Source organism: Coenobita brevimanus, chromosome 50, assembly GCF_032717465.1.
Source record: "Coenobita brevimanus isolate Jiangsu-jjx chromosome 50, ASM3271746v2, whole genome shotgun sequence".
NCBI lineage: Eukaryota > Metazoa > Arthropoda > Malacostraca > Decapoda > Coenobitidae > Coenobita > Coenobita brevimanus.
Window position 1 is genome coordinate 52,929,966 of NC_137003.1, and position 24,295 is coordinate 52,954,260.

The 24,295-nt window shown below is 41.4% G+C and overlaps 1 protein-coding gene and 1 non-coding gene across 2 annotated transcripts in view; both read right to left on the reverse strand.

Moving 5' to 3' along the window:
- The window catches only part of r-l (rudimentary-like), an 85,634-nt gene that overhangs the window by 50,147 nt on the left and 11,192 nt on the right, over window positions 1-24,295 (reverse strand). Inside the window, exons 3-5 of the mRNA XM_080272207.1 lie at window positions 14,183-14,326; window positions 7,221-7,343; window positions 3,472-3,595 (exon numbers count right to left, since the gene is read on the reverse strand). Coding sequence (XP_080128333.1) covers window positions 3,472-3,595; window positions 7,221-7,343; window positions 14,183-14,326 — 391 coding nt within the window. The remainder of the gene's footprint in view (window positions 1-3,471; window positions 3,596-7,220; window positions 7,344-14,182; window positions 14,327-24,295) is intronic.
- Window positions 5,993-6,111, reverse strand: LOC145399931 (5S ribosomal RNA). The gene has a single exon (XR_013897376.1). It is a non-coding gene; the product is annotated as a 5S ribosomal RNA (ribosomal RNA).

Below are 24,295 nucleotides of genomic sequence, written 5' to 3' on the forward strand. Positions count from 1 at the left end.
TATGTTTGGAGTGAGTACTGTATACAGTACTTTTTCCAAACAAAATAAAATAGTCGGAAAATTGCATAAAATAAAGGGATCTGAACTGGTAAGGTCTTTCTGATGAAAGTCATAAATTACATTTAGCACTCACTCTTTTGTTCGTTTTTTTTTTTTACATGTGAAAGGAGAGTACTGATGGAAACAGTAATGTATTCCATGAACCCCTTAATAACCTCCGACATTGAACAACCCTTTAAAGTACCGATGTCGAGTTAGTGAGCTATGGAAAAACTGTGAACAATTATGGGAATGGCACGAAGGTCACTGGTATGTTTACACGACTCTATGCTACGATTCCAAGCAGTCAGGGGGTCAGTTAATCTCAGATGTTTTCGCCAATTTGGTAAATGCACCGTAACTTTATCAATTCTCCAGTCAATCATAGCGAATCATAGCATGGGTTTAGGGAGCTAAATAACACATTTCTAGGTGCGCCAGACGATTATCTTCACATCCTATAAGAAAATGGAAGAAATTAAATCCCTTTCTGAGTACGTAAAGTTCTTCCATTCTTCTGAAATCAATTTATTTTTCTTAAAGATGGGAAGATAATCGTCTGGCTCACCTAACAATGTGTTATTTAGCTTCCTAAACCCATGCTATGATTCGCTATGAGTCACGGAAAGATTGATAAAGTTACGGTGTATTTACCAAATGGGCGAAAACATCTGAGATTAACCGACCACCTAACTGCTTGGAATCGTAGCGTAGTCATGTAAACATACCACTGACCTTCGTTCCCTCCCCATAACTGTTCAGTTTTCTTTATAGCTCACACCAACTTAACATCACTGACATCGGTACTGTAAAAGGTTGTTCAGTGCCGGAGGTTATTAAAGGATTAATGGGATATATTACTGTTTGCATCAATGCTCTCTCTTTCACGTTAAGCACAAAAACAAACAAAACAATGAGCACTAAATGTACGTTTAACTTTCATCAGAGACCTTAGCAATTCATATTCCTCCAGTTTATTTTTAAGTATTTTTCTGCCTTTAGGTTAGGTTAGGTTTGGTTAAATTATAAGGTACAGTTAAACTCGGTTAGGTTAGGTTCAGTTAAACAGGACAGTCCCTTCCACCATTATGCTGAGGAATAAAAATACTAGAGCTGTCACAGCCGTACAGCTAAAAACAACGGGGAAACTGATTTAACAAGCAACATTTATTTATGGGTAATGCATTACAGTGTCAGTGGTTCATGGGCTACTCAATTACCGGTGTCATTTTCAGGAAGGCATCAAGAATGAAAGAATTTCAAGAATTAGCGTGGGGGCTTGGAACGTAACCCTCGCTAATTTGGTGGGGGTGGTTACTGTATTGTATGATACTGTGCAATATTGTAATCAATACAGTACTATACCTGAATCTGAATAAAAATATAGAAATTAGTGAACATACAGAAGTGTAATGAAACATTAGGCTTACAAGCCACAGATAACACTTCCTAGACTGTCGAGATGATTCCGGACATCTGCCGAACAATCAATGATTTTCGTAAATGGGACTATTTCTCAAAACTGCCGAAATGTCGGATCTACCGAACAATCAGCTGCCGAATAATAGGACTTTTACTGTATATATATATATATAATCTTCTGTTCTATTTTATATATATATATATATATAATCTTCTGTTCTATTTTATATATATATATATATATATATATATATATATATATATATATATATATTAAACAAACAAACAAACAAACAAGAAGTGCCAGCAGGAAGGTTAGACGTCCTTGTGGGCCCGTGTGCTGAAGGCCATCAAGCGACACTGGTGTGTCGAGTTAGAAAGTTAGACATGCAATTCCTGTATTTTGCTGATTTGGCTCATTCTATGCTGAAATGGATTCAAAATGTATTAGGTAATAAAGGAGAAATGTCAAATTACTGAATAAACGGTTTGCCTGTGTAAAATTGGTGTTTTGTTTCATCATCATCATCATCTGGACCTTCTTTCCCACCTTAGGGCAGGGTGAGAAGTAGCTACGTCAATTCTTTTTATTATATCACCTAAGATTTTCTGCTAAAAGCGGTAGTCCTAGGATTATTTGCAGTGACTGTACCTACTGCCAGACATCTTAATTCCATAAGGGTTAGCATGAAAAATTTCCTCCAGGTCACTCTGGCTCCTGCCATTTGGCTGCCCTTCCTCCAACTCACACAGCCCGTCCACATGTACATTTTTTTTCCATGCCCACAGGCAGGGTCCAAAAGGCAAGGAAAAGGAAATGCATAATTGTGTGAAAACTAGTCAACGGGAGGACTAATAATATGGGCTATACACTGTACAATTCATTTGCTCACAATTCAAATCCCCAGAAATCTGACCCCATTTTACAGGTGAAGACATAACGGGAAAGTATTAAAGCATAGCGAGTCCTTGAATGACAGGCTGAGGGTGGGGGTGTACAGCCACTAATAGGTGATTAAAACCAATGTATGCAAGCATGTTTGAGCCTTTATAAATGAACAAATGAAATACGACGGAAAGTATTAATGTAAAGGCATATGGGAAAGTATTAAAGCCTCTGTATAAGGGGAGCATATTTTGCAGATATAAGAGGACAGTATAAAGCAAAGATGTATGGGAAAGTATTAGCGCACAGGTATAAGGGAAAAGTATTAAAGTGGAAATATATGCGGAAAGTATTAAAGCCTCCATGAAGAAAGAACATATTTTGCAGAGAGATAAAGGGAAAGCATTAAAGCAGTATCAAACCTCTTTTTTCCATCCAAAGATGGGGTGAGCTAAGGTCCAGAAAGCAAGAACAGAGAAAATGGTGATTGGAATGTTCACTTGACGTAGTGCTGCTCTCAGGTGGCTGTCCTTTCCTCTCTTCCTTCTATCCTTCCGTCCTCGTGTCTTTTTTTCCTTCATTCTTTCCTCTTCTTTAAGCCTACAGGTGATGCTACACTTTCTCTTCTGTCTTTTTTTCCCTTCATTCTTTCCTCTTCCTTCTGCCTAAGGGTGACTACACTGAATGACAAGCCAAATGGCTTCCTGTACACTAGGAAACCATTTACTACACTGGGTGGTAACCATATCACCAGATTATGGCACCTGGTGGTTTAGTGGGTAATTATGGTGCTCCAATTGGACTGAGCCTGTGCAGGTTTATATCCAAGGGGTGGTTGGGGTTTATTGCTCACGTAATGCCACTCAGGGATGAGTAAGGCTGGTCACTCTCAACTTCAATGTCAGGACCAACTTCCCTAACCCCAGGTTCCTACACTCCTCAAGGGTCAACACAGGATTAGATGATGATAAAAGAAGTTTCAAAGTACTAAACCAGATCAATATAAAAGACAAACATTAAAGCAAAGATACATCTCTCTCTCTCTATACATACATTTATAGATATAGCTATACAGTAGATATGGAAGTATTAAAAGAAAGATATAAGGAGAGTGTGTCTCTCACCTTGCCTACTTGCAGATTTTTCCTTCTTGATGATGGAAGTATTTCTGTTGGAGGCTATATGTGCCAAAACTGTGTTGTGAGTGTCCTGGCTCACCTGCTTGTGCTTCAGGAGGATTCTCATCAGCTGTAGTGAGACAAAGGTCCGTATTCTCAGGGGCATGGAAGGAAAACACTTCCTCCTATGCGGCTTATTTTACATATTACACCTAAATTCTCTCCTGTATACTATTAACATACTGATATAGACATAGTCTGCAAAAGTAACAGACAGGAGGATACCATGGTGTAATGTGCTGAACAGTTTGCTATGGAAGAGGTTTTATGAAGTCTCCAACACCACTTAGAATGTTCGCCATGTCAGGACACAAATTATCTGGATGCAAGTTTTGTACGAATACATGACAATATCAAACTACCACAATGATGTTTACTAACAATTTGAGAGGAATGAGAAATATTGAAGCCAAAATGCTGGCATGCAGGGATGGCATAATTTGAAATGAGTGATTTTAGACAGTGACTTAAAGAGCCATTTAAATCAGCAATTTCTGACACAATGAATGTGTCGTCAACATTAAAACTGAATTTCATAAGCATTTTATTTATTTACTCATTGATTTTGCAAAATAGAAAATAAAATAATTCATTCATTCATCATCTAATCCTGTGTTGCCCCATGAGGAGCATAGCAGCCCAGGATTAGGCACATTGGTCCTGACATTTGAGTTGAGAATGACCAGCTTCACTCATCCCTGAGTGGCACTACATAAACAACAAATCCCAACCGACCCTTGGATATAAACCTCCACAGACTCAATCCAATTGGAGCACCTTAATTATGCACTAAACAACCAGGAGCCATAATTTGGGTATGAAATAAAAAGAATTCACAAGAAAAAATATGTATTTGATGTGCTCATCATCTACTCACTCGATGTAGTGCTACTCTTAGGAGACTACCCTTTCCTCTCTTCCTTCCCTCTTCTTGTGTCTTGACTTTCATTCCTTCATTCCTTCCTCTTCCTTCTGTCTATGGGTGACTCTACACTAAGTGACATTCAAAATGGTTTCCTGTACACCAGGAAACCATTTACTATGCTGAGTGGTAACCACATAACCAAATTATGGTGCCTAGTGGTTTAGTGGGTAATTATGGCGCTTCAATCAGACTGAGCCTGTGTAGGTGGTTGGGGTTTATTGCACACGTAATGTCACTCAGGGATGAGCGAGGCTAGTCATTCTCATCTTAAATGTCAAGACCAGTTTGCCTAGCCCCAGGCTCCTACGGTCCTCATGGGGCAACAAAGGATTTGATAATGTATATATTTACGTAATTAAGTAAAGAGAGTTCAGAATTCACAAGAAAAAATATGTGCTTAATGTGTTACATTAAGTAAAGACAGTTCAATGTAATACAAAATAATTTAGCTATTATGATGGTCATTAATAGAAGAACAAACTTTCTTTGACATAAAGAATTACTGTATTTCCCGTATAAGACGTATCCCCTCCCCCGCTTTTTTTTTTAATGCCATGTCCCTTATTGTTGATAAGGGCTAAGGCATGCATAGAGGACTTTGGTTTTGGGGTGTGTAGCACTCAAAAATCACCCAGCGTCTTACCACTTGAAGATTAAGTCATAGAAAAGAGTTTGCCAACCCTCATGAGCCCCAGTTACGAGATACAAGAATTCACGAACCCTAGACAAGAGAAACAAGCATTCATGAATCCCAGTCACAAGATAAAAGCATTCACGAATCCCAGTCACGAGATACAAACACTCGCTACAGTCATCGAAGCAGACGACGTCACCAATCTCGTCTGCACAGTCACTCTGCAGACGACACCCATCCACGAATGAACAGAATGGAATCAATGCAGAGAAGACAGGCATGGTATTATAAAACGGAAACTGGCAATATGTTATAATATACTGGTATTGTGTAATTACATAATAATGACTTTGTTGGCTGAACTGAGTGAATTCTGTTGGGGGTGTGGGTTGTAAAGGTTTGCTCAAAGTGCTGAACATAAAAACATCAGTTGACGGGAGCTGGATGTAAATACGCAGTCACCAGTGTGTTTACACACCTTGTAGTGGCAACTACAAGTTGTTGCTGATGTGAAGAGGTATAAAATTCTGTTCAACTAAGCACATCTAATTAATAATAACCGCAAATATTTGATAATAGGTCCAATATGTGATAATCTGCTGTGGCAGAAAGAAAAATGGCACCGCAGGGTCAGTGCCTTAGACTTGCAAGTACGGTAAGCTATTGAATCCTCATATATCTTTTCCTTCAAAATACCTAAAGTATTATAAGGTGCATCTTAGCACTTGTCGTGACTTATCATATGGGAAATACAGTAAGTATCAAGAATTATGACAAAAATGCAATACCATCCATCCATCCATTGCCAGACGCCATGTATCCCAAATGGGGTGGCCAAGGGCTTAGAGTTAATTGTTTTTACAGGGAGGGACACTAATCCTCCACCAACCCCACTTGTCACGTAGGGATGCCAACAGCATCTGGTGTTCCCAGGCGGTCACCCATCCAAGTACTAACCAGACCCAACGTTGCTTAACTTCGCTGATCAGATGGGAAGCGGTGTACTCAACGTGGCATGGCCGTTATGTTAATTCTTGCTTTTTCAAACCTTCAGGAATATCAGCACTAATAATTTTTCTATCATTTTAATTTTAGTTTTAAAAAAGAATGTGAAGCTTTACAAGACTGACAAATTTAGCAATACAGTACTTTATATTAATTTACTTGTTTATTCAGGAATATCTTATATCATTTTATCTTTGTGGCAGCAGCCTTCATAATGTAGTAAGTATTTAACTTCTTCCCATCAAACTGCTGTGAATTTTTTGTCTTATTCAAGCAAATTCAATAATGCTTGTCCCAATCTGACATCCATACTACGGTATAATGATAATAATAATAATAATAATAATAAAAATAATAATAACAGGTGGCGGCACTCACCACCCACTCACTTGATGTAGTGCTGCTCTCAGGTGTCTGCCCTTTCCTCTCCTCCATCCTTCTTTCCTTCAGTCTTTCCTCGTCCTTCTGCCTACAGGTGACTTTACACTCCCTCTGATGTCTTCCTTTCCTTCATTCTTTCCTCTTCCTTCTACGTGTGGGTGACTCTACACTAAGTGACAACCCAAATGGTTTCCTGTACACCAGGAAACCATTTACTGGGCTGGGTGGTAACCATATAACCAAATTTTGGCGCCTGGTGGTTTAATGGGTAATTACGGCTCTCCAATTGGATTGAGATAGTGAATGTTTATATCCAAAGGGTGGTTGGGGTTTACTGTTCATGTAATGCCACTAAGGGATGAGTGGGGCTGGTCACTCTCATCTTAAATTGCAGGACCACCTTGCCTAGCCCTGGGTTCCTACATTCCTCCATGGGGCAACACAGGACTGAATGATGATGATGCATGATATAATATATTCGAGGAATTTAGCCCAAAACTTGGAGTGAAGTAAAAGACAGAAGTCTTGGATCATAAGATGATTTGGTCTGGGAGCAGTAAAAATACCAGGCATCAATAAACATCAATAAATAAAAGTGGTAAAATGGGCACAAAAATAGACTAAGGGTGGAAATGCACTAGACTGTACAAGAGTGGACTTGCATAAGCTTAAACAGGAGTGCATACTGTGAATATAAACAAATGACGGTCTGCTGAGTCTAAAAAGGAATAATGCAGCACGACAGTGTACCTCTGCCATAGTGAGCACTGGAAACACGTTGACACCCAGAGCACCTAGGTTGTTATACCCGCCATGCTCTCGATCCAAGAACACCACTGCATCGTGAACTTCCAGCCCAATCTCAATCAGGGTCTGCAAACATGCCAACATTGATAATATGTGTTATTACTCTAACATTTATGCTGCTGGACACTTCTACCTTACCTACCAAAGCTTGAGTTCCCAGTCTTAATTTACTTTCATACTTGCTTAATATGCTTAAATCTTGCTTACAGTAGAAGTATTTCCCGCCATATAAGGTGCAATTTTCCCCAAAAAATTTTGCTTAAAAAATCACCTTGTAATTGGGCAAATATGATCTGGAGCAGATGGGGGAGGTGGAAGGTGTCGCATGGTATTCATAAAGAAATCTGTGCAGCATGTGAGGTGCTGTGTGGGGTGAAGTGAAGATGAAAGGGGGTGTGAAGAACTGCACGGTGGAATGAAGAGGTGAGACAGGCTGTGACACAAAAGCAGAAAGCATATAGTGAATGGATGGGAAGCAAAGGTATGGAAGAAGTTGAGAGAAGGAATAGAGAGTAACATGCAGAGGAGAGCAATGAAAATAACACGAATGTAAAAAGATAGTGGATGAGGGATTTGGATGGAATTTGAGTGTAAAGTGGAGGGAATGTAAGAAAATGTTTTGGAAGAAGATTAAGAGAATAAGACAGGGGGATCAAGAAGGCAGGGAAGGTAGAGGGGGAGTGAAAGATAAAAATGGAAGATTGATGGTGGAGAAGGGAGGAAAAAGTGAGCAGATGGTGAGAACACTTTAAGGAATTGTTAAACACAGAGAATGAAAGTAATGCGAGTACAAGTGGCTGGGGAATCGATGGGAGGAGGGAGATGAGATGGGAGGAAGACATCAGTAGGATGGAAGTAATGGATGCAATGAAGAAAGACAAAATGGGGAAAGCCCTTGGAACTGATGAAGTGTGTAGTGAATGCTGAAGCATGGGGAAGTGACAGCAGCAGAATGGATATGGAAGATATCCAGACTGGCCCAGGAGGAAGGAAGAGTCCTGGAGGACTGGAAATCAGATATAATTATTCTCCAGTGGTAGGTGGGGACGCTCAACATCCACTCACTCAACATAGTGCTGCTCTCAGGTGTCTGCCCTTTCCTCTCTTCCTTCCATCCACTTCTGTCTTTCTTTCCTTCATTCTTTCCTCCTCCTTCTGCCTATGGGTGACTCTACACCGAGTGACAAGCCAAATGGTTTCCTGTACACCAGAAAACCATTTACTATGTTGGGTGGTAACCATATACCCAAATTATGGCACCTGGTGGTTTAGTGGGTAATTATGGTGCTCCAATTGGATTAACCCTTACACCGCGGGCTTGTTTTGGTTTGACTTGCAGCTCTCGTGGGGATATTCGCGCTCCGACAGACTCTCTAAATATATTTGCCAAAAATCAGTTATTAGTCCTAGAATATTAAAATCACATATGCTCATGGCACATACCTTCAGCTTTCTCCTTGGGTGTTTGTTGAGCCTTCGTCGAGTACTGTAGGACTTGTGGAGACCTCTGAAGTTGGGTAACGAAGTCTCCACTTTACACTTCCCGACAACTCGTAATTTGATTACCACAGCCTGATATTATCACTAAAAACACTAATCTATGATTCTCAAACAGTTTGGAATCCATACTCCCCCCAAAAAACACTGTGAAAGCAATGAAAATTACGAGGGCATATGACCATCCCACTTCCGATCGTTCGCCGCAAGTGTTGTCTATTGTTCATAAAAACACTCACAGTTTATATTTCTGTTACTATACAACACTTATATATATCTACAGTCTTTATCCATAAGTTTCCTTCAGTAATAGTAGTTTATTGTCACTGTAGAGATTCAATTTCTTTCAGTAAAATACGTAGCATTCACTTTCTCGTCCTGTATACTAGCATTGAGAGTGAATGTCACTTTCACCTTCACTCTCATAACTCAGTATTCATACATGCTAGAGTGAAACTTTCATTTTCATTACTCCTAGGGTATATACTCGTATTCTTATGATACTACTCATTTACATTTCTATTTACGTTCTCCATTATATTTACGTTATTTACATTTCTATTTTATTTACACTGTGTTATGCACTGTCACTTGAAGTAACTTATAAAACCATTTTCCACTGTTCACGTATATTTACAGTACTCGTCAGAAGTATTCAGCGTTGTCCGCCAGGCGCGCAATACTTATGGCCCAAAAAGAATCACCCATTCTGGGGGGTAAGAATTGAGCCACAAGTTTGAGCTCCGAGCATGACGTCACGGTAGCCTGGGGCCTTCTGACGCGCTGGTTGGTTCCCGCCTCAGTCGCCCACGGGCTGCCTGAGAGAGAGGAACTCCGCCGAGTGTCCCTCTCAAATTGCGCCATTTTTTACCGAGTGTCCCGCAGTGTTCTGGCCTTCACAACTTTGTTATGGCACCTACCCGTGAACTATCGAGTGAAATCATATCCCAGATCATTGCTCTAAAGGAGGCAGGCCACCAAACAAAGGAAATTAGTGATTTGGTTGGTGTGGCACGATCGACAGTGCGTCGTTGGTGTGCGCAGTTTCGGGAGGAAAACAGTGGTGCAGTTCCCACAAAGAAACCGCGGTCTGGTAGGCCTAGGAAAACTTCCCCAAGGTCTGTTAATGTTTTAAAACGTGCAGTGGAGTTTAATCCTCGTGTGAGTGCAAGGAAAATTAAGGAGAGCAACCCGGAAGTGTTTGGTGAGGTGTCAGTGAGAACAGTGTCTCGTAGGGTGCATGAGCTTGGTTACACAAGTCACAGGCCTGTGAAAAAGCCTCTTCTCACCAAGAGCCAGAGAATTCGTAGGCTTGCCTTTGCTAATAAATATCTAATCTGGGGTGAGGAGCAATGGTTGTCAGTGTTGTGGTCTGATGAGGCAACGTTTAGTGTTACCTGTAACAGAGGAGCACGTGTGTATCGACGCAAAGGTAGTGACCCACTTGACCCACGGTATGTAGAAAGCACAGTTAAACATCCTGATTCACTCATGGTATGGGGTTGTTTCTCAGGGAAGGGTTTGGGGAAGCTTGTTGTACTTCCCAAGAACATCAGAGTGAATCAGGATGTTTACCTGGAGCTTCTGTGTGATCATTTACCAGACTCCTTCGAGCTAACAGGTGCACGAGTGTTTCAGCAGGACGGTGCACCTGCTCACAAGGCCAAATCGGTCACCAATTGGCTTCGTGACTGCGAGGTATCATTCATGACAGACTGGCCAGGAAATAGCCCAGACCTCAACCCCATTGAAAACCTCTGGTACCTCGTAAAGAAGAGTCTCCAAGGGAAAGACGTGAGCTCTCTGCCTAAGTTGGAAGCCGCCATTCGTGACTCCTGGGACAAAATACCCCTCCAGCACCTCAGGAGCCTCGCCCTTTCACTTCCAAGACGTCTCAGGTCCGTGAAGAAACGTAAAGGCTACCCTACGAAGCACTAAAGGTAAATAAAATGCATTATTTATATGTTTTTTCAATGTTGAAAGGTTTGTTTCTCAGGAGGGACGCAGGGCGCTCTATACTTCTGACGAGCACTGTACATTCATTACTTTCACTTGCTGTTTACACATTATTTACACTTTATTTACAATTCCACTTGCACTGTTTTACTCAATAGAAAGATCGTAGTCACTCTTTTATCAATTGTCAGCCCTTTACCTCTTTCCACACGAGGTTTAGTAGGGGGTAAAGGTCACAGGGCCCTTTGCATGGGGGTGAAAAGTGGCTGAAGTTAGCAGGAGCAAACAGATGTACCTTCACATTGGAAGACGACAGTGAACTGATAGGGGTGGGCCGGGGTGGCCTACCTAAGGAAATGCATTACTGCCAACGTCAGCCTCTTGACAGCAGCTAATATATAGCAGTGAAATGATTGGCAGGAAATCTAGACAATACATTATAAATTAGGTAGTTCCAGGTGAATGTAAATATCACTTAGGCTTCTCCCTTCCCTCCTTATATGTATATTTATTACGAAAATAGATTATACGGCATATTTCAAGGGGGAATAAACAGCGAAAATTAGCGAACGAGTGCACAAGAAGTGTTGTCAGGTGATAATTAGCCAATTCCAGGTGTATGGCATTATCACTTACCTTATTTCTTTTTTGTATATATTATTTGGTATAAGAATAGGGCATAGGGCTTATTTCAATAGATGAAATCAGTGGAAAATTCCAGGGACGATTTACTTAGCGTAGAATACAGTGTGGTGGCCTGCAATAATTAGGTAGTTCCAGGTGAATGTAAATATCACTTAGGCTTCTCCCTTCCTTTCTTATATATATTTTTATTACGAAAATAGATTATACAGCACATTTCAAGGGGAAATAAACAGCGAAAATTAGCGAACGAGTGCACGTGAGGTGTTGTCAGGTGATAATTAGCCAATTCTAGGTGTATGGCACTCTCACTTACCTTATTTCTTTCTTGTATATATTATTTGGTATAAGAACAGGGCATAGGGCTTATTTCAATGGATGAAATCAGTGAAAAATTCCAGGGAAGATTTACTTAGCGTAGGACGGCCGGGCAGGCGAGAGGATAGGGTAATGGAGGGGGGGTAGGGAGGGAAGTCAAGAACGGGGAGAAATGGCTAAATTGTCAACAATGGATGGGACTTTCTTCATTGCTTCAACAACTTCCATCCTACTGATTTCTTCCTCTCTTCTCACATCCCTTCATCTCACAGCCATTCCCCAGCAACTTATACTCGCATTACTTTCATTGTCTATGTTTAACAGTTCCTTAAAGTATTCTCTCCATCTGCTCATTTTTTCTCCTTTCTCCACTAGTAATTTACCATTTTTACCTTTCTGTTCCAGACTAACTTCTTTGCTGCCCTGTTTAACTATCTTACCTCTTTCCAGAACATTTTCTTTCATTCCCTCCACTTTACACTCAAATTCCTTTCAAATTCCTCATCCACTCTCTTCTTACTCTCTCTTACTAATCTTTTCACCTCTCTCTTCCTCTCTACATATAACTCTCTCTTCCGTTTCTCAACTTCTTCCACACCCGTTTCTCATCCACTCACTGTATGCTTTCTTCTTTTGTGCCACAGCCTGTCTCACCTCTTCATTCCACCATGCTGTTCCTTGCACCCCCTTCTGTCTTCTCTTCATCCCACACACCACCTCACATGCTGCACAAATTTCTTCTGTGAATATCTTGCACACACCTTCCACGTCCCCCATCTGCTTCAATTCATATTTACCCAATTGCTCCTCCCCTTCTCACTGATATTCTGCCTTTTTTGTCATCCTCTTGTAACCTTTCCACCCTCCTTGCATTTACTACTGGTACTTCCTCCTGTCCTTCCTTTCTTCTGTTTCTCCATTTCACTTGGACCTTGATTCTCACCACCACCATGTGGTGGTCAGAAAGTCCACTCCCCAAACCTCCATATGCTCTTGCATCCATGACACACATTCTCACCTTTCATCCACACACACATAATCAATCGCTGCCTTTCATTCATTCAGTTCACCACCCACTCTTTTCATCACACGCCACGTAAACCTACGGATCATTTTGTGTCTGAAGAAGGTATTGGTTATCACCAACCCCCTCCCAGCACAAATATCCACTAAAGCACTGCCATTCTTATCCATCTCTGCAGGCACACCCCATTCACCAACTACTCCATCCACCTTCACATTTAGTACTTTACCATTCATATCGCCAATCAAAAACACTCTCTCATTCCTTTCAAACTTTTCCATGCACACTTCCACACCTGTCCAGAACTCTTCTCTCAATCTGCTTGCACGATCTTGCGTTGGCGCATACACGCACACAATCGCCCACATTTGTAGTCCAACTTTCAATCTTATCCACACAATCCACAAGCCAACTGATCCATACTCTCTTATATTCTCCTTACATCTGTTACTCACAAAAATACACACTCCTTCTTTTGTCCTCTCATTCTCACCTACTCCCATGCATATACCCCATCCATACTCCCATTCTCTCACACTCTCACCTTTCCACTTAGTTTCATTTAATCCACATACATCCAGTTTCGCACCCTCAAGCACCTGGGCAATCTCTCTTTCACCTCATCATTTGCACCGCTTACAACCACGTAGCTATCTGTACCATGTCCTTTGTTCGGTCCTTAGTCGTCACTTTTTGGTCAGTCCTGGTCTGAGGCTTCTTGTTCGTATTTTTAGTTAGTTGTTTTCCGGAGAGGGGCAATAACCCTTCGCCAACCCATTTGTTGCCACGTAAAGAACACGTGTTGGTTAGTTATAAGGTTACCACCCGGCGTTGTAAATGCTTTCCTAGTTTACAGGAAATCATTTGGCTTGCCACTCAGTGTAGAGCTACCCTTAAAAAAAAAAAATAATAATTAAAAAAAACAAAAAAAAACAGTACCACTACACTAAGTGGGTGGATGATGGGAACCCTCACCTACCACTAAATATTATTATATCAGTATATTAGACTGTTTTTACAACAAAACAAGGGAAGTCATTCAGTACTGTAAATAAATGAATTAAATTATTAGACTTCACAGCTCACACTTGACAAGTTGACACACCAGTCCACATCCATTCCATGGCTCTACCCTCCTCAGTCCTCATTACTGTCACAGCCAGACTCCTCCAACAACTGAGACAACTCCATCCTGCACAGGTCCATGTTGCCCTTCATAAAAACAAACCACTCAAAGTTCTTAGAGGTCAGGCTGGTTTGGAGGCAGCTTTGTATTTGCAGAAGTACTTTCACAAACGCAAAACCATAAATTTGTATAAAACTTTTCGCAAATGCAAATCCACAAACGAAATCACCCTTCCACATTCGTGGAATATGCGGTTTATGGAAATGATGGCAGAAGAGCCCAACTCTGAAAGATACACTACACACCAAATACAATGGTACTGTACATTCATGAACAACATACCTCTACAGTCTCATAGAGAGAGCCACCAGACACTATAACATCCTCTACTATGAGACAGTTCTGCCCTTCCTTGTAGTTGCCCTCCACCATCTTCTTGGTTCCATACCCCTTTGCCTCCTTTCGACGTAAAACCATTGGCAAATTCTACAAAGAAAACTAATTTCAGCATACAGGGAAGGAATCTGCTGCTGATTAAATAACATGCAAAAAATCTCTGCATAAAAATAATACAGCTGTACAATGAAGTATGTCCATGTAGTGTGACAAAGTCACACCTTGGTATGTGATTGGATTAAGTCTGTGAAAACAGATGGAATACAGCTGGGCCTCATTATATGTTTGTTAAGAGTGATAAATCAATAGAAAGATGAACTAACAGCTATACTCAGTTAGACAATATAGTACTCCCTCAATTATCCAAAGTAACAGGTCAAAGGCAGGCCCAGGTAGTGGAATATCTGGATAATGAACAATATCCCCCCTACTATACCCAGACTCTACCTGTACCCAACCTCCAGCCTAAACCTAACCTATTTGTACAGCACCTCTGCTTACTTTGGTAGAGTTTTCCGGTCATTCAGGCATATTCAGACATCAAAACACACATAGGAATATCCAAAATAATTTTTAACACCATGAAAAAAACCACACACACACACACACTGAAAACCAAAAAACACCCTACCTATACATTACTGTAGGTATAGTACCCCTCCTAATTTTGGCACTGTTTGCAGGTCAATCTGCCATATTTAGACATCAAAACACACATAGGAATATCCAAAGTAATGCTAAACACCACGAGAATCATGAAACAAACAAACAAAAAACTATATGTACAGTACTGGTACTCCTCCAAATTTTGGCAGTATTTTTCAGTCATTCTGCCATATTGAGACATCAAAACACACATAGGAATATTCATATTAATGCTAAACACCAAGAAAACAATGCATAAACAACAAAAATCCACAAAAACCTGAAAGCAATTGGAAAATTAGTTATCTTTCTGTGACATGAGTGATAGCTGCTTCTGTGGCACAAAAAGGAAAAAAATCCACAACCAAATATGCCACCAGAATTTTTTTTTTTTTTTTTTTTTTTTTTTTTGGTATAAATGGTATACCATCATCTTTGCTGGTGTTTATACTATAAGCTACTAAAAACACAGAAAACTGATGAGTAAAATAACAAAACTGCAGTGAGAATAAATGGTGTTCAAAAGTAAAGCTTACCTTCATATAACTTCCCTCCATCCTTCTGCAAAATTTTGCCCACATCTCGCAAGAGTTAAGCATATATCTAGATGCAAAACTTCATAAGCTTTTTCGTGGATTTTGTGGAATTTTGATATGACCAATTGTATTCAAATTGTCACTTTAAAAACTCACAGGTCAGTGCTTTCAGTGTGAATGAGGAGAGGGACTGAGCAAGTGAGGGGGGAGCTGGGAGGCAGAGCTAGCAAGGCAGGGAGCATAGGAGGGTATGGAGGAGGGATGGGAGAAGGGGAGAAGTGAGGCTGTGGGCAGGAATTTCACCCTTCTGTCATGAGATGGACAGGCACTTTCACCAGACTTGTGGCTTGTGGTCTGTCTTAAATGCACATTGACCGTATGGGAACAACTCCCGGTGGTGACCGGGCTACTTTGGACATTCAGTGTAGAGGCAGATGGGCTCTTTCACCTGACTTGTGGCTTGCAGTCCATGTTACACACGCAGTGGCAGGAAAGACTAATCCCAGTGGCTGTGCGACTTTGGTGGTGATTCGTACGGGCATTTTGACACCGCTTGTGGGTTATGGTTGGTATTGTTCGGGTGCTGGAGGTTCCTTGAGAGTGAACAGGCCACCGCACAACTTTGACCATTCAGTACTGGGGTGGACGGACATTTAAACTCAGTTTGTGGGTTATGGCCTATTTCCCACACATAGCTAGAGCCCAGCAGCCACGAAACCAATTGTCTGAACATGATGGCTGGCCAGCCAGTATTCTCTGGGACTTTTGTGTCCACATAATTATACGTAAATTCAAGTAATGGTTTAATAGAGCCAAGGTCCAGTATTCACATAATAACAGGTCCAGATACTGCACATCCAGATAAATGAAGGATTACTGTAATAATATCAAAATCCACTTATAAAATAATTGTGAATACAACTTATGACAATCTCGCGCGGATGCAGTAGTACGCAAGTTGACAGCCATACGTTTGACCCAAGATGAAGGCCCAGTGTTTACAAGCTCAGAATCCCTAGGTCAGGCCTCTGCACAGGCAGCCTTGCTGTCACTACCACTTTGAAGACCCCATCTTGTTCATCCTCTCGCTCTTATGTCCTGCACCTGTGATCATCTCCCTTGTGTTCCCTGAGTTACCTAACCTCACATGTGCAAGGCTACTGAAACACCATCACTATTGCCTAATAACAGCACATGTGAGCAACAAATAGTGGAGGGTGCAATAATAACCCGAGAGATAACTTTTTGTGTGTGAAATAATTGAAACTTGTGACTTAGAAATCATATCTGGTACTACTCCCAGTGGAAAGTGTGGTGGTACTGATGGTGCCAAAAGCATGGTTACAACAGTACGGAATAGCCTTTCCCTTATGTGAAATTGGACACTGTTAAGTGCTGTAAGGAGGGGCAGGGGACGAGCAATATCGCAGAGGCCCTAAAGCTCCCCAAGTCTATGGTCTCTACCATGATAAAAATCTGGTGCTGTCCTAGCGGCATTGCAGAACATGCCAACCATGAGTGCTATGCACTTAACCAAACCTAGGGAACCTATAATTGAGGAGAAGGAGTGTGTCTGAGCACTAAGGGTTAATGAACTTAACTGACTGAAGCAGCCCCTGCATCATACTGTACTTTTATTTGTACCAAAGCTCTCAATCTGTGGAACGATCTCAGGGACAAGAAAGGAACAGAGGCCAAGGGAGAGTTCAAGGCCAGCACAAGTTGGTTAGAGCAGTTTAAGGACCATACTGGCCTTATACAAGTGACCATACATGAGGATCCTGCTAGTGCTGATCACATGGCTGCTAGGGCCTTCCCTGAGAAGGTGAGGGCAGTCATAGAGGATGGGGGATACTCTTCAAAACAGGTCCTCAACTTTGATGACATAAGCCTGTTTTGTTTTTGCATCTCCCATAAGACCTACATATGCAAGGAAGAATAACGTGTGCCGGCATTTACAGTAGCCAAGGACCATCTTACCCTCCACCTTGTTGCAAATGCAGAGGGGAACCTTAAGCTCAAACCCTTCCTCATTTAACACTGAGAGAACCAGAACCCCCAGGAACTGGCAGGGACCATGAAGGAGAACCTTGGGGTTATTCGGAAGAGTAACACTAAGGCTTGGCTGACCTCCGCACTTTATTGCTAGTCTTACATAGCAGAAAATCTGTTGCTCCACCAACGTGACTATGCCTGCCGATGCAATCTGACAAACCATCTCCTCCTGGTGGACATCACCTTGGGTGACCTTGATGGCATGGATATCTAAGCGAGCCATCACCCTCAGTGACCCTGATGGCATGGATATCTAAGTGGTGTACCTGTCCCCTAACATAACACTGTTGCTCTAGCTCATGGACCAAGGCATCATCACTACTTTCCACCACACCACAGAGCAAATGGTGAGGGCGGGTGACTCAGGGAAGACTGATGCAGTGGGGCATTTTAGGAAAAAGTATCATATCAAGAATGCCACTGACATCACAGTGCTGCGGAAGAAGGTGCAGTCAAGCACATGAATGCCGTCTAACAAAAAATATGGCCAAAGTGTGTACACTCCTTTATGGGGTTCCTGGCAATGGAGTACATCTGGTGTGAATGCCTCAACCTCTCACACAAGGTGAGGTTTGAGGAGGTTGACAAAACAGATTTCCAAGCGTTCTTGGACAGCCACACTGAGCAACTCTCAGGAGATGAGCTCACTGAGCAAAGGGAACAGGGCAGAGGCACAGGAAGGTGGTGAGGACAGCAGAAAGGACAAGCCCCTTCGTGTTCTCGACATCAAGACCTTGAAGGAGTTCTTCGCAAAGATGGACGAAGAGAATTCATACATCCAGGACAAGGATCCAAACCCAGTGAGGAGAGACACGGTGCTGTACAGCACTGACCAACCCTTCTAGCTGTAGAGGGAGCTCCTTTCAACTAAAAAAAGGCAGCATAACAGACCACCATTATCACCTTCTGCCTTGCCAGCAGCACTGAAGAAGAGCCATGGCCATCAACAAACAAGTAGGAAGCGAATACTACATCCTGCCTCCAGGGTAGATAGACAGCTGGAGCTCCCATATCATCAGCCCTAATGACAAGCTTCTAACCAACCCCCTTTGATGAATTTTTTCAGTGTTTCAGTAACACAGAGAGTAGGTCAGCATACTCTCCTATAAAATTTTCTCTGTCAACATCAAACTGCATGCACATTATAATCACACTACACTTTCTATTCTAAATTCTGGAAAAAAACAAAAACAAAACAAAACAAAACAAAAAGTAAATAAAATGGCATTTCAACACCCAGACTCAGAGTCCGAGGGAGGGAGGGAACCATAAAAGGCCTCATCATCCACCCCTCTCTTGGTGACTGTCAACTGAGATGCAAGGAACCATTGTCTGACTCTCTCTCTATTCACTTCTGCAGCATCCATTGACATTCCTTTAATTTTCTCTCTGTTGAACACCACCACTCTTTCTCTAAACCTCACCTTCACTTTCCCAGTGAGATTCAGATGTCTGAGGTGTCTGATAGCAAACTCTTCTCTGTATCCTCCTAGTTTCTCTATGCTCACTTCAAAGCAAAAGGTGGCTGCTGTGTGTATCTTGCTCTCATGTTTCCAAACTTGAATTTTTGAATTCTCTACTCACTGGCTTTGGCTGTCCTGTCATTCTCTTACTAAATATACGAGGTAAGTTCAGAAAGTATCTGACCTTAGGCTCTAAAAAATATAATTCCATCCATCCATCATCCAATCCTACATTGCCCCATGAGGAGCACAGCAGGGTTGGAAAAAAGCATGTCACAAATGATTTATGACAAGACAGTGATTTAACCCGTCACGTCCCGAGGTTTTCCGCACCTCAATCGGTAGAGAGGTGGCCTGCAGTCCTTAGGACCCAGGTTCGAATCCCGGCTGGAGCAGGGAACAGTTTAAGGATTTGAATTTCATAAAATCAGGCTTTACTGATCTACCAGATAACCCGCTGACATGTCGTAAAAATATCCCCGCTAATACCAATACACCAGTCCTGTATGAGACAGCCCTAGCATGTATTCAATATGGACGGTGGGTGTTAGCGCCGAAGTGGTGACATGTAGAGGTGTATGGTATGTAGGAGGACTGCTGGGCCTTGATAGCAGGCTGTGAAGCCTATGCCCAGAAGTCGGACACATAAAAAAAAAAAAAAAAAAAAAAAAAAACTCCCACATCCCCCAGTCCCGAGGTATTTTCGAAATATTTTTTTTGGCTAAAACCTTCGCTTTTGGCGAGAAACATCGAAAATTCATAAAGAAATCGCTCACCTGAGGTTTAAAATACCCAATCCAGGTAGGAGTTCCTCCTTACCTGACTGGGTTTTCTAACATGCTGGCACCAAAGAAAACGAGTTCTATGGGAGGGTAACTATTTTATCCACTCATAAACGGTATTTATTTATTTACTTGGTACGAATGTGTATGTAGTATGAGAATATATTGGTTTTCAAGCAGTAATAAAGGCATTATAAGCATTGTTTCACTCACTAACTAATCACCATACCTGACCTTTTTTTGCCACATTACCTGATCATTATTTCTGGCTGTTTCTTCTTCTAATGCTATGTAAACACTGTCCTCCACACTGTCATCGATTGGGGAATCACTCTGGCCCTGAATATCTTTACTAGCCAGGTCACTGGTAACAGGTCCTTTGCCAAGACAATGGCGTGAGGGGAGGAGGTGGGAGGTTATGCGGTGTAAGGCATTGTCCCTGCTTGGCATCTTGTAGAGGAATAGAGGAAGGTGTCCCGTGTATACATACGAAAAATCACGCGCGAAAATTGAAAATTGTGCAAATTAGGGACCTTGCAATTGCACGACGTACTGGTACGTAGCCGGGACTGGCAAATGCAAATCGTTGCAACGTACCCATACGTCGACGGGACGGGGCGGGTTAAATCATGTAATAAATGTCATAAACGTCACAAATTCCATAAAGCCACAAATTTACAAAAATAAAAATAAAATCCTGTACATTTGAAAAACCATGAAATATTATCAGTATATATATATAATTCTATTTCATGCTGTCCCACATTACTGCAGCTACAGTATGAATGTCAGATAAGGCCAAATAAAACTAAAATGTATTGAACTTTCTTTTATAAGATCAAGAATTCACTACAGTCTGACAGGACGAAATGAAAGAATTACTACAATCATCAGCTTTAGAGGCTGCTCCTTAGAAGATAAAATGAAATAAGATTTTCTTCCTGATGTGATAGAGCAATAATCAAGTAAATTAAGAGGTAGTGCTACCAAATTTTTCCTAATATAATTTCCCATTCATTTTTTAAACTAAAAATAAAACTATACTTATAAAATTATCTGCTGATATTCCTGAAGACTTAAAAGGAAAGAAATAAACATTAAATCTATGATACTGTAATTTTTTCTTACTTCCTGACACATTTCGGAATTATTTTATCAATGAGTCTTTTTTCTTCCAATAACTATACAGTCACAACTGCTATGGTATGTTTATTTATTGCAATTAACTCTTTTGTTTCTTATATACATCACTGTACTAATTTCACTGGTTTATGTTTGAAAATACAGTAGTGACCAACTTTCCTGCCTTTTCATTTCCAAGAATATTTCACACATCTGTATGGACAAGACCAAATGCTGAAAAGATTCACTCAACCCCTGCAGAAGAGGCCACAGCAGTATGCAGCTGTTGTGCTGTGTTTAGTGCATCTTATTTAATTTACCCTGCAAAACTCTGACACCTTGCAAAATAATTGAGTAAATAAATTAAAACTGCTTATGAAATTATGTATTTTTGACATTTATAACATGTTTAATGTGTCAAAAATTGCTGATTTAAAGTATGTTTTAAATCACTTGATTTAAATCAGGCCAACCCTGGAGCATAGATAATTAAATAAATAAACAGCTAACCTGCTGAGCTAGGACATTAATCCCTCTCAAAGTAGGCCCCTTCTGACTTGACACATGTAGCCCAGCATTCTCTCCACTGCCTAGAACAGTTTTCAGAGATGGTTTTCAGTATCTCCTGCAGGTATTTCATTGCCTTCATTATGACCTCTTCTCCCATCTCAAATCGGGAACCCTCCACCGGAGTTTTGAGCTTGGGGAATAGCCAGGAGCCATGTCTGGTGAGTAAGGATTCTGCTGGACCTGCAGGATGCTGTGCTCAGCCAAAAATTCCTGAATCAGTTGAGAAGAATGGACAAGGGCAATATCATGATGCAGCTTCCAACTTGCTGCTTACCAAAGGTCTGTCTCTTCCACAGAACTGCATCACAAAGAAAACAGATAACATCTCGGTAATAATGTTTGTTGACAGATTGACCTTCTGGTGCGTATTCATGATGCACAACACCAGGGCAGTTGAAAAAAACTGTCAACGTGCATTTCACCTTCCTCCAGAAACTGTTGTGCTTTTTCTGGCCGTGGAGACCCTGCATGGGATGACTGTGTTTTGGCTTCTCACTCGTACCCTTACAACCAAGTCTCATCTCCAGTGATAACAGTCTTCATTAAGTCAGGATCCCAATTTGCACACTCCAACATGTCTAGTGCAACGTTCATCCACAGAGTTTGTTGTTCCCGTGAAAGGAGCTTCGGATGGAACTTGGTGGCAACTCTTCACATGCCCTAATCACCTTTTAAAATTCTGTGTGCTGATCCACTGCTAATTTCAATTTCATTAGCAACTTCTCTGACAGTCAACCGACAATTTCCCATGACCAAATCACAGACTTTCTTCACATTTTCAGCACTCCTGCTTGTTGATGGCCTCCCAGGATGTGGATTGCTGTCGACTGACATTCGACATTTTCTAAGCAACTGCACCACTCCTTTATTTGCATTACCCCCATGGCTTCATTCCCCAAAACTGACAGTTTAAACTTGGGTTTCACCTAGTTTTAGGCAAAATTTGATGCAGTAACATTGTTTGTCTCTTCGGTCATCGTCACGAGCATAAGGTGCACAACCATGAACATACTGACTGACAGCCCCTGAGTCACTCATGGCAACTGACATTATTCATGCATGTGCATGAAGATCCTGCACTGCGCTACACGAAACCCTGCCTCTATCCTCCAACTGGTTCGTGGAAAAAAAAAAAAAAAAAGGTGTGGGGGGGTTGGATACTTTCTGAATAGACCTTGTATCTGCACTGTGTACTTATCCCCTAGTTCTACTGACCATGAAAAATTCTTTGACTATCATACTTTTAAGATGGAATACATCCCTATCAAAATCCCTTTTCTTTGGAGTCTCCATTCTATCACTTTTAGCTCTCCTCTCCATTCACTGATCCACATGGTGAACAAGCCTACATCTTTTCTATCCTTAATAACCTAGAGCAGCTCATACAGCACCCTACTTGTATCCCTGATCGCCTTGGAGAGAGTTCCAATATATTTTACCTATTCCTTACAACTAATCCTTCTGCTTACTGTTAATCTTTTCTCTCTGTTGGGCACCTCCGATCACAACCTCATCACCTTAACTTGTCCTATGACTCCAGTCAGGCCTGTAGACCCTTCATAGAAGTGGCAACTGTGGCACTTCCAAGCTGCTAATTGTGAGGCCCTCAGGCAGTACCGTACTTCTTTGATTTTCCCTGGAATGACTGTTGTTTCCATGGCCAAGAACCATCTGAGTGTGCCTTGAGCATTACAGAGGTTATTTACTTGGGCAAAGAAACATACATTCCTTTCTCTTATCCTGTGACTAATAATGGTTGTTCAAATGCTGTCCAAAACAAGATCAACCCACCCCTGAATCTCATCTCTTTTATGTCTTGGTCCATACCCACGCTAAGTCCATTCTCCGCTCTGCTTCGAAAACTCTCATTGAGCTAAATGCTCTGAACTCTGACCCAAATTCTACCAGCTCCTTCTGACACTTTACCAAAATTCTCTGTAACAACTTTACTTCATCATCCTTCCCTCCTCTTCTCTAGCCTGATGGCTCTGTAGCTGTTTCTACTACTGAAAAAAGAAACCTGTGGTCATACTTCCTCCTCTGATACCACCTTAAATGATTCCAGTGCCGTTTCTCCATCACTTCCCTCTTATGCCTTTATGACTGACATTAATCCTTCTTCAGTTTGTACACTTTCTGTCCTCACTGGCCTCAGTACTAACATGGCATATGGGCCTGATAGGGTCCCTCCTTTTGTCCTCAAGACCTGTGCTTCAGTGTGTACACCCTACCTAGGTGAACTCTCTTGCCTTTGTCTTCCACTTGTACCATTCCTTCTTACTGGAAGTTTGAGCTCATTCAACGGGTTCGAAAGACGGGTGACCAATCCCGGCCCTCTAATTATTGCTCGACTGCTTTAACATATTGTATTTCTAAAGTTTTTGAACCTATTCTTAACACAAAAAATTTAAAGCACCTTTCCTCTCAGAACCTTTCCAATCATCAGTTCAACTTCGACCAGGGACGTTCCACTGGCGATCTTTTCGCCTTTCTTTCAGACTCCTGGCCATCCTCCTTTCAGAACTTTGGCAAAAGCTTTGCCACTGCACTGAATATCTCAAAGGCTTTCCATCAAGTCTGACATAAATCTTTCATTTCCAAACTGCCCTCTTACAGTTTCTATCCTTCTATTTGTCCCTTCAACTCTAGCTACCATTCTGGTCACTCTGCAGCTGCCATTGTAAGTGGCTACCATTCTTCTCCTAGAGTTGTCAATGTGGTGTTCCTCAGGGTTCTGTCCTATTAGCAACTCTCTTCATTCTATTCATAAATGACCTTCCATGCTGTAGATCTAACCCTATCCATTCATATGCTGATGGCTCCATCCTTCACCTTTCCATTCGCTTCTTGCAGCATCCAGCTCAGCAGTTACTTCAACAAACAAGC